The sequence below is a fragment of the Takifugu flavidus genome, unplaced genomic scaffold, assembly GCF_003711565.1.
Source record: "Takifugu flavidus isolate HTHZ2018 unplaced genomic scaffold, ASM371156v2 ctg521, whole genome shotgun sequence".
Lineage (NCBI taxonomy): Eukaryota > Metazoa > Chordata > Actinopteri > Tetraodontiformes > Tetraodontidae > Takifugu > Takifugu flavidus.
Window position 1 is genome coordinate 1 of NW_026622136.1, and position 14,823 is coordinate 14,823.

General features: G+C 40.1%; 1 long non-coding RNA gene and 4 gene segments (V, D, J or C); 3 read left to right on the top strand and 2 right to left on the bottom strand.

The window, feature by feature from the left end:
- Positions 1-261: 261 nt before the first annotated feature.
- On the top strand, positions 262-772 carry LOC130520774 (Ig kappa chain V region 3547-like). The segment is given in 2 exon segments: positions 262-325; positions 447-772. Coding segments are annotated over 2 exon segments (351 nt in total).
- A 2,316-nt stretch (positions 773-3,088) lies between these two features.
- On the top strand, positions 3,089-3,768 carry LOC130520773 (Ig kappa chain V region 3547-like). The segment is given in 2 exon segments: positions 3,089-3,152; positions 3,291-3,768. Coding segments are annotated over 2 exon segments (348 nt in total).
- A 621-nt stretch (positions 3,769-4,389) lies between these two features.
- On the bottom strand, positions 4,390-6,010 carry LOC130520776 (Ig lambda chain C region-like). The segment is given in 3 exon segments: positions 4,390-4,916; positions 5,561-5,658; positions 5,988-6,010. Coding segments are annotated over 3 exon segments (525 nt in total).
- A 3,757-nt stretch (positions 6,011-9,767) lies between these two features.
- LOC130520775 (Ig lambda-1 chain C region-like) lies at positions 9,768-11,014 on the bottom strand (the record flags this gene model as incomplete). The annotated part of the segment is given in 2 exon segments: positions 9,768-10,347; positions 10,984-11,014. Coding segments are annotated over 2 exon segments (354 nt in total), but the record flags the coding sequence as incomplete, so codon positions are not given.
- A 44-nt stretch (positions 11,015-11,058) lies between these two features.
- LOC130520777 (uncharacterized) lies at positions 11,059-12,017 on the top strand. Its single transcript, XR_008949044.1, has 2 exons — positions 11,059-11,720; positions 11,806-12,017. It is a non-coding gene; the product is annotated as an uncharacterized LOC130520777 (long non-coding RNA).
- The last annotated feature ends 2,806 nt before the right edge of the window (positions 12,018-14,823 follow it).

Consider the following 14,823-nt stretch of genomic DNA (forward strand, 5'->3'; position numbering starts at 1 on the left):
GCAGGTCAGAATATAAACCTCATTAATGTGAAAATAATTATGAAGAAGTAGAACATTAAAGCACGTAGTCAGAAAATTACTTAATAACAGTTTTATTCAACTCTCAGTGGAAAACTTGTGACTCCTCCTCATGCGTGTCTGTGTTTCACTAGAACGTGTGAGTTTCTGTCTTCTGCGAACATTTGCATGTTTTTCTGCATGGTTGCTCCTCAGAGTTTAAAGTTCTGATGTCACAGAGAGTCTGAACTCTTCTCACGCTCTCACACTGAAAACTTCAGCATCACCATGTTGTCAATAATTCTGACTGTCATCTTTCTGAGTCAGGGTGAGACTTTTCAACATTGTTTGATTTCAAGGAGGCTGAAATCATTTCATTTTTACATCATAACTGCTCCTCCAGGCTCTTTTCAGCTGCTCTTTTTAACATTTGTTGTTTGTCATTTCAGAATCTTCTGCCAACAACTTTCTGACTCAGGCTGATAAATTCAAGTCTGTTAGTGTTGGAGGGTCTGTGACCATCAGCGCCACAGGAAGCTCAAATATTGGTGGTGATCTCAGCTGGTACCTTCAGAAACCTGGACAGGCTCCTAAACTTCTGATATATGATGTATCAAGTCGCTTCACAGGAACGCCGTCTCGATTCAGTGGCAGCAGATCTGGTTCTCAGTACACTCTAACCATCACTGGTGTTCAGGCTGAAGATGCTGGAGATTATTACTGTCTGGGTGCACATGGTGATGGAACGTTCACACAGTGATTAGAGCCGTACAAAAACCTCCCTCAGTGTGACTGAAGTGAAAACAGCAGCTGCAGCTGCAGACGATGAAGAGTCACCAGCAGAACTGGTTCAGTCAACACCAGAGCCACCAAGTACAAACCAGAGTCATTTAAACACAAGTCAAATCAGTTTAAAAGCTTTAAAATAACCATAAAAATACACAATACTCAGTTTAACCATTAATAGATGAATGATATATTACAAGTTACAGCTGGAAAAAAAATTATTAGTAATAATTAACCATTAAATCAGTAATTACATTTACTCAAGTGCTGCTTCTATGTGCAGATTTGATGAACTTTGCTTCATTTATTTTGAATATTTATGATACTGTTATTTAACAAATAATGCAGAGAACATATAATCAGCTTCAACTCAAACTCGTTCCATTTTAAATCCGTATCACTCTGGTTTTAGGCCACATCATAGTTTTCTCACCACCACCAGTTTGATTATCATCAATATTATAACTATCCTGGATGAGAGAAGTTATTTTACCTCCATATTCATGAACCTCTCTCAGCCTTTTGACTCAGTAGATCACTCAGTCATCCTTGAAATGTTCAACAACACTGGTTTTGGTTTTTGTCCTCTTCACAATTTGTAAAAATATTATATTTTCAATTCATAACTGCTCATCTCATTTATACGCACATGATACAGTCTCATACTCTATCACAAGCTCCTCTGAAATAACCATAAAATCCTCCTCAAACAGCATTTATGCATCTTAAAAACTGCCCCCTTGCAATTATTTTTTTTTCCTTGGTGGATTCAGATTGCAAGAATGAAACAACCTGTCCAGTGTCAGAACCTACGGTGGCTGTCAGTGGACAAAACTGATTTACTTTTTCCAGTCACGTCCAGCCAGGGCACCTGCAGGTCCCATCAGGAGGGATCTTCATCAACATTTAGGAAAAACAGTTTTACTGCTAAGTGACCTAGAATGCTGTGGTGTTCATACACTATCAGCAGAAGCATGTTTTTCTATGTTTTATTTGATTTCTGATGATCTATAATAGAAAATAGACACTGGGCCTTTATTGAACAGTCTAGTTTTTAAAAGGTTTCTGTTTCTCACTGTTTTTGTTGCATTATTTGCAACATGTATTATCTGTTTTTTCTCTCTCACATTTTGTCGTTTTTTCCTTTAATTTGCATTTTTACAGTGAGAATCGTCTGATTTTTGTATGTGGAGAAACTGGAGGCATTTCCCCGTTGCATTTGTGTCTTCTGACTGGGGTTTTTCCAGCTGGTTTTGGACTGTGCTGCGGTCCAGTATTGAGCAGTGGAAACGGCCACATCGGTGTCTTGGTTCCTGCAACCAAATGTCCTGTTTCCTGACCTGAGTCACACCTCTGCCCTCTGCCCTTGAGCACGCCACACCTGAAGCCACACCTCTGCCACCACGATGTTTCCTTCCAGATGGAACACAGTCTTTCACTGCTGCTGTGTTTGATGCCATCAGAACAGGGACACGGTGCCAGATGGTCTGCTGAATGTGTTCATGGCCCTAAACACGCGTATAAGCCTGAAATAATGTAAATTATTCTGATTAAACCTGGATCTGAAGAGCTTTTGTCGAGATCACTGAATTACTGGGGAGTCTGGGGAGCTTCTGGGACAGTTTAAGTCATTCACAGAAACAATAACACCAAACTGCTGCTGAAGAATCCACCTCCCATGTCAAGATAAACAGGCAGTGCAGTCTCAGTCTGGGAACACAAGAGGGAAGCATCTTTACGTGGTAGAAGCACCTCAAACCTCAGGCAGCCACAACAATTCACAAGGAGACTGGAAATAGAGGCGGAAACATTCAGGAAATGAGAGAGCAGACAGATGTTCTGCAGAAGAATGCAGTGCAGACGTGAGGTTCTGGAGAAGCAGATCCATTAATGGAAGAGAATCTGATTTTCATGGACCAAGAAAACCACAATACTAATTACTAATATTGACACATTTCTTTTTAATTATTAATACAGATGTAGATGTTCTTATACAGTTTGTGAGGTAAATAATTAAAGATTCTATTGTCATTTACAAGATTTCTGTCAGACATTTAACTGTTCAGGTTTTATATTTCATCAGATGAAATATATTTAAGAATTTAATGGTATAATTTAATTGGAAATGGAGAAAAAAAGCGAGAAAAAGGAATAAAATGTAAAGTGTCTCCTCATGCGTGTCTGTGTTTCACTAGAACAGGTGAGTTTCTGTCTTCTGCAGAACATTTGCATGTTTTTCTGCATGGTTGCTCCTCAGAGTTTAAAGTTCTGATGTCACAGAGAGTCTGAACTCTTTTCACGCTCTCACACTGAAAACTTCAGCATCACCATGTTGTCAATAATTCTGACTGTCATCTTTCTGAGTCAGGGTGAGACTTTTCAACATTGTTTGATTTCATCCTCTTCTTCTTTCCAAGGAGGCTGAAATCATTTCATTTTTACATCATAACTGCTCCTCCAGGCTCTTTTCAACTGCTCTTTTTAACATTTGTTGTTTGTCATTTCAGAATCTTCTGCCAACAAATTTCTGACTCAGGCTGATAAATTCAAGTCTGTTAGTGTTGGAGGGTCTGTGACCATCAGCGCCACAGGAAGCTCAAATATTGAAGATGATCTCAGCTGGTACCTTCAGAAACCTGGACAGGCTCCTAAACCTCTGATATACAAGGTATCAAATCTCTTCACAGGAACGCCGTCTCGATTCAGTGGCAGCAGATCTGGTTCTCAGTACACTCTAACCATCACTGGTGTTCAGGCTGAAGATGCTGGAGATTATTACTGTCTGGGTGAACATGTTGGAGCGTTCACACAGTGATTTAGAGCCGTACAAAAACCTCCCTCAGTGTGACTGAAGTGAAAACAGCAGCTGCAGCTGCAGACGATGAAGAGTCACCAGCAGAACTGGTTCAGTCAACACCAGAGTCACCAAGTACAAACCAGATTCATTTAAACACAAGTCAAGTCATTTTAAAAGCATTAAAATAATCATGAAAAATACACAAATACTCAGTTTACCATTATCCATTTTAAAATTATAACTGACACAAAATTATTAGTAATAATCAACCATTAAATCAGTAATTACATTTACTCAAGTGCTGCTTCTATGTGCAGATTTGATGAACTTTGTTTAATTTATTCTGAATATTTATGATACGAACAAATAATACAGAGAACATAAAGGAATGAACTCATACCTCATGGCCATCAGCAGGAGGGTCCTCCTACATGAGCCTGGTCCTGCTCAAGGATTCTTCCTGTTAAAGGGTCGTTGCCACTGTTGCTTATTGGGGTCAGGCCCTGGGATTCTGTAAAGCACCTAGAAATTTTTGATTGTAACAGACGCTATACTAAGATTGATTGATACCGTCCCTGAAACACATTCATGTTCATATTCATCTAAATAAATCAATTTACAACAAGCTGAAACCATCTCTTCTGCTTGTTTTATTGTATTTTTACACTGATATTTCACATCTTATTCAACTATGATTGTTTAGTTCTTCCCACTTTTCCCTTTCAAAAACAAATAAAACTAAAGACCAAACTGCAGTAAATGATGATGATCAGATTTTCTCATCAATAATCACAACAAACACAGAGATGTTGGCTGAAATGATTGAAATGTTTATTTTGTGACTTTAAATTCACATCTGAGGACAGAAAATGAGTGAGGTGAGTTAGAGAAATGTCCAGATGAAAGCAGAGTCACGCTCATGCAGGAATATGTGAGCAGAAAAGATGTGTCGCTCCATCAAGATGTTGAGGACAGAAGCAGCACGGTTTCCAGACAGGAAGTGTTGCTGAACCTCTAGACTGAGCAGCTGTGAGGGTCCAGGTTTGAGTGACAGAGCTCTGTCCACTCAGACTGGCCTCACAGGTCACTGAGTCCACCTTCTTCCACTGGTCTGCAGGGAGGTTCAGGGTGCTGCTCCAGCTGAAGCGGCCGTCACTCCCCAGGACCTCCAGGCTGTGTGAGGCCGGTGTGGTGCTGCTGCCGCCCCCCACCTTCCAGCTCAGCTTCCACTGTGAGGGGGAGCCCCCGCTGGCCAGACACACCAGTGTGGCACTGCCCTGCTGCAGCTCCTCTGGGGAGGGGGGGAGGACGGTCAGGGTGGGACGCACCACACCCGCTGGAGAGAGACCAGAAAGACGTGAAGGTTTGGACACCATCAAATCTGACTGAGCCGTTAGCTGGTGATGACTGAGGACATTTTGACATGTTTGGACAATGTTGGACAGCGTGACGATTTTCTTCTCTTTAACTTCTTTATTACAGTCGAGAGTTTAACGTGACACAGGTGAAACACTGGTGAGAACACACTTCACATCTGTGGCATCTGTCTGTTTCACTTACTTTTCACCACAGAGAAAATAAATGAAGCGTCCACGCAAAGAAAAGTTGCATTTACGGATAAAATCTAATAAAATCAGTTTTTACATTGTTAAACAGTCAGAATGTTGAAAATGTCCAAACATAATGAGATTAAACTACTAAGGAAGGTTTTGAGCAATGAAAGTTGAGTCTAATTAACTACAAATGTTAATGTCCACAGAAAATTTAAAACAATTAACATTAAAATTGAGAAGCCAGTTATTTATTTTCAGTTTATAAAGAAACAATTTAATATAATCTTTATTAATGATGATGTTTATAAAGTTGTGACTCAGATGGAATCAAATAATAACAATTAAAACGAGACAAATGCAAAAGTCTCCTTTAAAATTGCTAAAAGTGTAAAAGTGAAAAAGATTCAAATAAAAATCTGTTACTTACAGTCAACGATGAGTTTGGTTCCTCCACCAAACGTGTACCACAGTGATACAAACTCATCAAGTGGTCGTACAAAAACCTCCTGCACTGTCAACAAGCAGCTACCCACTGAAATTCACATCTTTTTCTCTCAAAAATGGATTATTACCAGTTGATTTAATGCACCAACATTTTCAATAGATTCAAACTGAAATTTCTCTTTGAATTTGAATGATTTGATCACTTTTACACATCAGTCTCTTTACAGGATCAAAACTGATGTGGATCAGTTACAATATCTCATTCTACATTTTAATTTATGGTTTAAAAAATGCAATTTCAAGTTATTTAAATGAATAACATTTTACAAAGTCAGCTCCAAAGTTTCCAAGAAATTGTCTTTTTAAAGCTAAAACTGCTGAATCCAGTTTAAAAATGCAAACATTCTCACATCAGCATCTGTTGTTGATGCTCAGCTGTATTTGTCAAATCTTTTCTTCAGTTCCATGAAGAAGAAAGTTGCTTTTAATCCAAGCTGTGTTTGTGTTGATTTTGTCTGCTCGTGCCTTCAGTGTGTTGAGAGCAGAGACATCATTTCCATAGAGAGGAGGCTTTGCATCATCAGCTGATCTGAGAAGGTTTATAGTGGTGTTAGTTCAACACTGCAGGACTCAGATCTGTCAGTCAACACAGCAGAAAGCACAAGCAGCATGACTCTCATCACCATCCTCATCTGGACGCTGACCTGCTGCTCTTTTACAGGTTTGTTCCCTCACAACCTCAAAGATGTCCTTGTGTCTTTTCTCTCCTCTCTTTCTGCTGATAAATGATGTGTTTTTGTCTGCAGGATGCAGCGGTCAGGTGACTGTGACTCAGCCTGCAGTGATCACATCTACTCCAGGATCCACTGTCGCTCTCACCTGTAAAACAAACCCTGCTGTTGACAGCAGCTGTTATAATGGACAATCAATAGTGATTGTTAGGGCTGGTATCAGCAGAAACCTGGACAGCCTCCACAGCTGCTAGTAAGACACATAATAAATCATTCAGGAACAGCAGCTCGGTTTAGTAGTGGCAGTGGCAGCAGCACCGACTTCACTTTGACCATCAGTGGAGTTCAGACTCAAGATGAAGCAGTTTATTACTGTCTGGGTGGATATAGTGATGGAACGTTCATACAGTGATTTAGAGTGGAACAAAAACTCCTCCCTCAGTCAGAGAGCAGAGACACTGAGATGTTCCAGCAGCTGCTGAAGAGGAAGAGACTCTGACACAGACCAGTGAACACTGGCTCAAACACTGTTTGATTGCATTATCAAAAGAATCCTGACAAGTTTATTTGTGCAGCCAAATTCACAAACAATCATATTCCAAGTGTGAAGATCCATCACAATATCTAACCTGCTGAAAATGACAACATGAGCAAGTTTCTCTGTGTCTTCTTCTCCAGGCAGAGAACCCTTAAATCTACCAGTGTTCTTTAGGTGGTAACAGGCTGAGATACAAGCTGCATCAAGTCAAGGGAGCTCTGATCTTTGACCTTGAGGCCAAATACAATCATTTCTGTTCTTCAGCATTGAGCTGGAGAAAGTTTTAACACTAACTCACTAACTGAGTTGTTAAATACACTTACTGGGAGCAACTAAGGGACTGTAGGAACTTAATGAATTTAAATATAAAGTTATGTGTCATCTGCATGAAATCAGTAACAGATGTGATTTCCTAATAGCTGAGCAAGATGCAGCTTGAAGACAGTGAAGAGGCCCGAGAATGGATCCCTGAGGAACCCCACATGTGATCTTTGTTCACTCTGACTTCTAGTGACCAACTGAGACAAAGTGTCCCTGTGTTGGAAGTAAGATTTGAACCAATTGAGTCCAGAACCAGTACATCCCAGCCACTTTTTCCAGCTGTGTCAAATGCAGCACTGAGGTCCAGCAAAACCAGGACAGCAGTTTTAGATGCATCACTCTTGACATCTATGTCGGTCAAGGCTTTAACAGGTGCAGCCTCAGTGCTGTGGTCTGGGGGAAATCCAGACTGAAATATATTAAAAAAATGTTTTTAAGCATGAAGGAGTGGATCAGTTGAAAAACAGCTTTCATTGATCTTTCCAGGAATGGAAGGGTTGTTATGGGCCTGTTGCTGCATCAAAGTCTCTTATTTTGTCCCTGACTGAGCCTTAGTCTGATAATGTGGTTCCTGAAACAATGTTAGACAATTGGAGGCAGTTCCCATGAACTATAGTGATCCATTGTCCATGTGCAAAGACATTGACATTTCAGTTTCAGAGGAACAAGCGAAGATACTTGAGCCCACTACAAGGGATCAACTCTTCTTTATTCTCTGTTATAGATTTCATGCTGGTCCAATTACAGCATCTAAACTATAAACTGCATGTTGCACTGATCCAAAACAACCAGAGTGAGTCAGAGTCAAACATTTCTCATCAACAGCCAGAACCTGCTGATGTAATCATGAGAAATTTGCATGTTTATAGAAGAACAAGAGTAATCTCATGAAAAAGTCCAAATACACCACCCAGGTTCCTTCATGAAGGGTGACATTCATCGGTGCTTCTCCTGATATCCTTGTTTCTTGTGACTGTTGTGGACTCAGTGACAATGAAGATAAAATAGCAAGTTTCTGGCACACGTGACTGATCACGTCATGTCATTCTAACAGATGGAACCCACGCTGAGTCAGCATTTTCATAAGGAACACAATGAGAAACAAAGCAGATTTGAGCAAAAACCAGCAATAATCAGACATTTTTGATGACATTAATGCAGTGGAGTCAAAGCTCCATGTTTGTGTCTCTGACAGCAGGTCAGAATATAAACTTGTTAATGAGAAATAATAATGAAAGAAAGTAGAAAATTAACTTAATAAAAGCTTTTATTCAACTCTCAGTGGAAAAAGTGTGACTCCTCCTCATGCGTGTCTGTGTTTCACTAGAACAGGTGAGTTTCTGTCTCTGCAGAACATTTGCATGTTTTTCTGCATGGTTGCTCCTCAGAGTTTAAAGTTCTGATGTCACAGAGAGTCTGAACTCTTTTCACGCTCTCACACTGAAAACTTCAGCATCACCATGTTGTCAATAATTCTGACTGTCATCTTTCTGAGTCAGGGTGAGACTTTTCAACATTGTTTGATTTCATCCTCTTCTTCTTTCCAAGGAGGCTGAAATCATTTCATTTTTACATCATAACTGCTCCTCCAGGCTCTTTTCAACTGCTCTTTTTAACATTTGTTGTTTGTCATTTCAGAATCTTCTGCCAACAACTTTCTGACTCAGGCTGATAAATTCAAGTCTGTTAGTGTTGGAGGGTCTGTGACCATCAGCGCCACAGGAAGCTCAGATATTGGCGCTATCTCAGCTGGTACCTTCAGAAACCTGGACAGGCTCCTAAACTTCTGATATATGATGTATCAAGTCTCGACACAGGAACGCCGTCTCGATTCAGTGGCAGCAGATCTGGTTCTCAGTACACTCTAACCATCACTGGTGTTCAGGCTGAAGATGCTGGAGATTATTACTGTCTGGGTCTACATAGCGACGATACATTCACACAGTGATTTAGAGCCGTACAAAAACCTCCCTCAGTGTGACTGAAGTGAAAACAGCAGCTGCAGCTGCAGACGATGAAGAGTCACCAGCAGAACTGGTTCAGTCAACACCAGAGGAATCATTAAACACAAGTCAAGTCAGTTTAAAAGCTTTAAAATAACCATGAAAAATACACAAATACTCAGTTTAACCATTAATAGAGGAATGATATATTACAAGTTACAACTGACCATTTTAAAATTCATTAGTAATAATTAACCATTAAATCAGTAATTACATTTACGCAAGTGCTGCTTCTATGTGCAGATTTGATGAACTTTGCTTCATTTATTTTGATTATTTATGATACTGTAATAAAACAAATAATGCAGAGAATATAAAGGAATAAACTCCTATCAGCCATGAAACACATTCATGTTCATATTCATGAATATAAATCAATCTACAACGAGCTGTAACCATCTCTTCGAACATGTTTATTATATTTTGACACTGTGATATTTCACCTCTTCTTCAACTATGATTGTTTGAGTTTTTCCACATTTTCTGTTGAAAACAGACAAAAACTAAAGACAAATGTGAGAGTAAAGATGGTTGATGACCAGATTGTGATGCTTTATTTGAAAATAGTATCAGTGAAGATAAACAACCAAGCAGAAATGTCTTCATCACTTCAAGCTTTAATAGCAACATCATCATCATCATCATCATCACCAACAGGAGCAACATGACAATGATTTAGCGCTCTCACATCTAGCTGCTGAGCTACACACGTGATTGTGTCAGACGTGACAGCCGTGTTGTTCTCTGACACACAAACTACAAACATTTAAAGTCATCTTGCTCAGAGCAGCAGCCGTGTTCCTCCTGCTCTCCCCCACACACACAGCTCCTGTGCTGGGCTTCATCCAGCCCCTCTAGCCTTTACACTGGCTCCTGAGGATGGACGGGCTCTGAACGTGGCCATGATGGTTGACCTTGCAGGAGTAATTCTCTCCTTTCATCCAGCTCTCCTTGCTCAGGGTCAGGGTGCTGACGCTGCTGTAGCTTCCGCTCTTCTCCTCCTCTGAGGTGGTCAGGACGCCCTCTGTCACCTCCGTACCGTCCACCTCCCAGCTCACCTGGGCTCCCTGAGGAGAGTACTTGGTCAGCAGGCAGGCCAGCGTGGCCGAGCCCCCAGGGAGCTGCTCAGAGGAGGGGGGAGAGAGCAGAGAGACGGAGGGTCTGGTCATGGTGCCGGCTGGAGGGGAGAGCAGAGACACGCACGTCAACTCTGACTGCATCTGACATATTTACAGCTACACTTCAATCATACGTCTTAATCAGTGTTTGCTCTGTTTAATATTGAGTTAAAGCAGTAAATAATTCACGTCTTTAGTGACTGGCTTGAAATAAATGTGTGTTCAGTTACAGACTTTGACATCTGTCTGTTTCACTTCCCTTTCTCAGCTTTAAACGAACAAACGATCGACTCAAACTAAAATCTCTGCACATTTTACATTTATCGAATTACATCGTATTCAGATTTTAGATCATTAAAGATAATAAAATCAGTGAAACTGTGAAATATTTTACACGTTAAAATCAAGAAAGTAGATCTTGGACACGCTTTCTCAAACATTAACAACTAATAAAGTTTATGATTGTTATTAACAGAAGAAATTCTCCAAGAATCAACATTAACAGTCTCTTGTTAATTTTACTGAAATATAAACAGACTTTTCAAATTCGCTGATTCAGGTTTTACAACACAAACTTAACAATCCTACAAACAAACAAAATCTATAAAAATATGATGACTTTAAAATAATGTCCTTTGTCTTTGGTAAAATTAAAAACTGTTGACATTTTGAACAGTAAAGATAAATTTACTTACAGAATATGATGAGTTTGGTTCCTCCACCAAACGTCCACCACAGTGATACAAACTCATCAAGTGGTCGTACAAACCTCCTGCACTGTCAACAAGCAGCTACCCACTGAAAATTCACATCTTTTTCTCTCAAAAATGGATTATTACCAGCTGATTTAATGCACCAACATTTTCAATAGATTTAAACTGAAATTTCTCTTTGAATTTGAACGATTTGATCACTTTTACACATCAGTCTCTTTACGATCAAAACTGATGTGGATCAGTTACAATATTCTCATTCTACATTTTAATTTATGGTTTAAAAAATGCAATTTCAAGTTATTTAAAATGAATAACATTTTACAAAGTCAGCTCCAAAAGTTTCCAAGAAATTGTCTTTTCAAAGCTAAAACTGCTGAATCCAGTTTAAAAATGCAAACATTCTCACATCAGCATCTGTTGTTGATGCTCAGCTGTATTTGTCAAATCTTTTCTTCAGTTCCATGAAGAAGAAAGTTGCTTTTAATCCAAGCTGTGTTTGTGTTGATTTTGTCTGCTCGTGCCTTCAGTGTGTTGAGAGCAGAGACTCATTTCCATAGAGAGGAGGCTTTGCATCATCAGCTGATCTGAGAAGGTTTATAGTGGTGTTAGTTCAACACTGCAGGACTCAGATCTGTCAGTCAACACAGCAGAAAGCACAAGCAGCATGACTCTCATCACCATCCTCATCTGGACGCTGACCTGCTGCTCTTTTACAGGTTTGTTCCCTCACAACCTCAAAGATGTCCTTGTGTCTTTTCTCTCCTCTCTTTCTGCTGATAAATGATGTGTTTTTGTCTGCAGGATGCAGCGGTCAGGTGACTGTGACTCAGCCTGCAGTGATCACATCTACTCCAGGATCCACTGTCGCTCTCACCTGTAAAACAAACCCTGCTGTTTACAGCAGCTGTTATAATGGACAATCAAATAGTGATTGTATGTCCTGGTATCAACAGAAACCTGGACAGCCTCCACAGCTGCTAGTAAGACACATAATAAATCATTCAGGAACAGCAGCTCGGTTTAGTGGCAGTGGCAGCAGCACCGACTTCACTTTGACCATCAGTGGAGTTCAGACTCAAGATGAAGCAGTTTATTACTGTCTGGGCTACTATAGTGATGGAACGTTCACACAGTGATTTAGAGTGGAACAAAAACCTCCCTCAGTCAGAGAGCAGAGACACTGAGATGTTCCAGCAGCTGCTGAAGAGGAAGAGACTCTGACACAGACCAGTGAACACACAACTGACAGAAACATCACTGACAACTACTTTAATCACACAAAGTGGCTCAAACACTGTTTGATCGGATTATCAAAAGAATCCTGACAAGTTTATTTGTGCAGCCAAATTCATAAACAATCATATTCCAAGTGTGAAGATTCCATCACAACAATCTAACCAGCTCAAAATGACAACATGAGCAAGTTTCTCTGTGTCTTCTCCAGGCAGAGAACCCTTAAATCTACCAGTGTTCTTTAGGTGGTAACAGGCTGAGATAGAAGCTGCATCAAGTCAAGGGGAGCTCTGATCTTTGACCTTTCATTCTTGAGGCCAAATACAATCATTTCTGTTCTTCAGCATTGAGCTGGAGAAAGTTTTAACACTAACTCACTAACTGAGTGTTAAATACACTTACTGGGAGCAACTAAGGGACTGTAGGAACTTAATGAATTTAAATATAAAGTTGTGTGTCATCTGCATGAAAACAGTAACAGATGTGATTTCCTAATAGCTGAGCAAGATGCAGCTTGAAGACAGTGAAGAGGCCGAGAATGGATCCCTGAGGAACCCCACATGTGATCTTTGTTCACTCTGACTTCTAGTGACCAACTGAGACAAAGTGTCCCTGTGTTGGAAGTAAGATTTGAACCAATTGAGTCCAGAACCAGTACATCCCAGCCACTTTTTCCAGCTGTGTCAAATGCAGCACTGAGGTCCAGCAAAACCAGGACAGCAGTTTTAGATGCATCACTCTTGACATCTATGTCGGTCAAGGCTTTAACAGGTGCAGCCTCAGTGCTGTGGTCTGGGGGAAATCCAGACTGAAAATATATTTAAAAAATGTTTTTAAGCATGAAGGAGTGGATCAGTTGAAAAACAGCTCTTCATTGATCTTCCCAGGAATGGAAGGGTTGTTATGGGCCTGTTGCTGCATCAAAGTCTCTTATTTTGTCCCTGACTGAGCCTTAATGTGGTTCCTGAAACAATGTTAGCCAATTGGAGGCAGTTCCCATGAACTATAGTGATCCATTGTCCATGTGCAAAGACATTGACATTTCAGTTTCAGAGGAACAAGCGAAGGTACCTGAGCCCACTACAAGGGATCAACTCTTCTTTATTCTCTGTTATAGATTTCATGCTGGTCCAATTACAGCATCTAAACTATAAACTGCATGTTGCACTGATCCAAAACAACCAGAGTGAGTCAGAGTCAAACATTTCTCATCAACAGCCAGAACCTGCTGATGTAATCATGAGAAATTTGCATGTTTATAGAAGAACAAGATTAATCTCATGAAAAAGTCCAAATACACCACCACAGGTTCGTTCATGAAGGGTGACATTCATCGGTGCTTCTCCTGATATCCTTGTTTCTTGTGACTGTTGTGGACTCAGTGACAATGAAGATAAAATAGCAAGTTTCTGGCACACGTGACTGATCACATCATGTCATTCTAACAGATGGAACCCACGCTGAGATTTGAGCAAAAAACCAGCAATAATCAGACATTTTTGATGACATTAATGAAGTGGAGTCACGAAAGCTCCATGTTTGTGTCTCTGACAGCAGGTCAATATAAACTCATTGAGAAATGAGAAATAATAATGAAAGAAAGTAGAAAATTAACTTAATAAAAGCTTTTATTCAACTCTCAGTGGAAAAAGTGTGACTCCTCCTCATGCGTGTCTGTGTTTCACTAGAACAGGTGAGTTTCTGTCTTCTGCAGAACATTTGCATGTTTTTCTGCATGGTTGCTCCTCAGAGTTTAAAGTTCTGATGTCACAGAGAGTCTGAACTCTTTTCACGCTCTCACACTGAAAACTTCAGCATCACCATGTTGTCAATAATTCTGACTGTCATCTTTCTGAGTCAGGGTGAGACTTTTCAACATTGTTTGATTTCATCCTCTTCTTCTTTCCAAGGAGGCTGAAATCATTTCATTTTTACATCATAACTGCTCCTCCAGGTCTTTTCAACTGCTCTTTTTAACATTTGTTGTTTGTCATTTCAGAATCTTCTGCCAACAAATTTCTGACTCAGGCTGATAAATTCAAGTCTGTTAGTGTTGGAGGGTCTGTGACCATCAGCGCCACAGGAAGCTCAGATATTGGTGGCACTCTTTTACTGGTACCTTCAGAAACTGGACAGGCTCCTAAACTTCTGATATATGCTGTATCAAGTCCTACACAGGAACGCCGTCTCGATTCAGTGGCAGCAGATCTGGTTCTCAGTACACTCTAACCATCACTGGTGTTCAGGCTGAAGATGATGGAGATTATTACTGTCTGGGCTACCATGGTAGCGGAGCTGTTACACAGTGATTTAGAGCCGTACAAAAACCTCCCTCAGTGTGACTGAAGTGAAAACAGCAGCTGCAGATGCAGACGATGAAGAGTCACCAGCAGAACTGGTTCAGTCAACACCAGAGTCACCAAGTACAAACCAGATTCATTTAAACACAAGTCAAATCAGTTTAATACTTAAACCGATAATGTAGGAATAATACAGTTTAAAACAGACACAAGATTATTAGTAGAATTAACCATAAAATCAATAATTACATTACTCAAGTGCTGCTTCTGTTGTGCAGATTTTGAT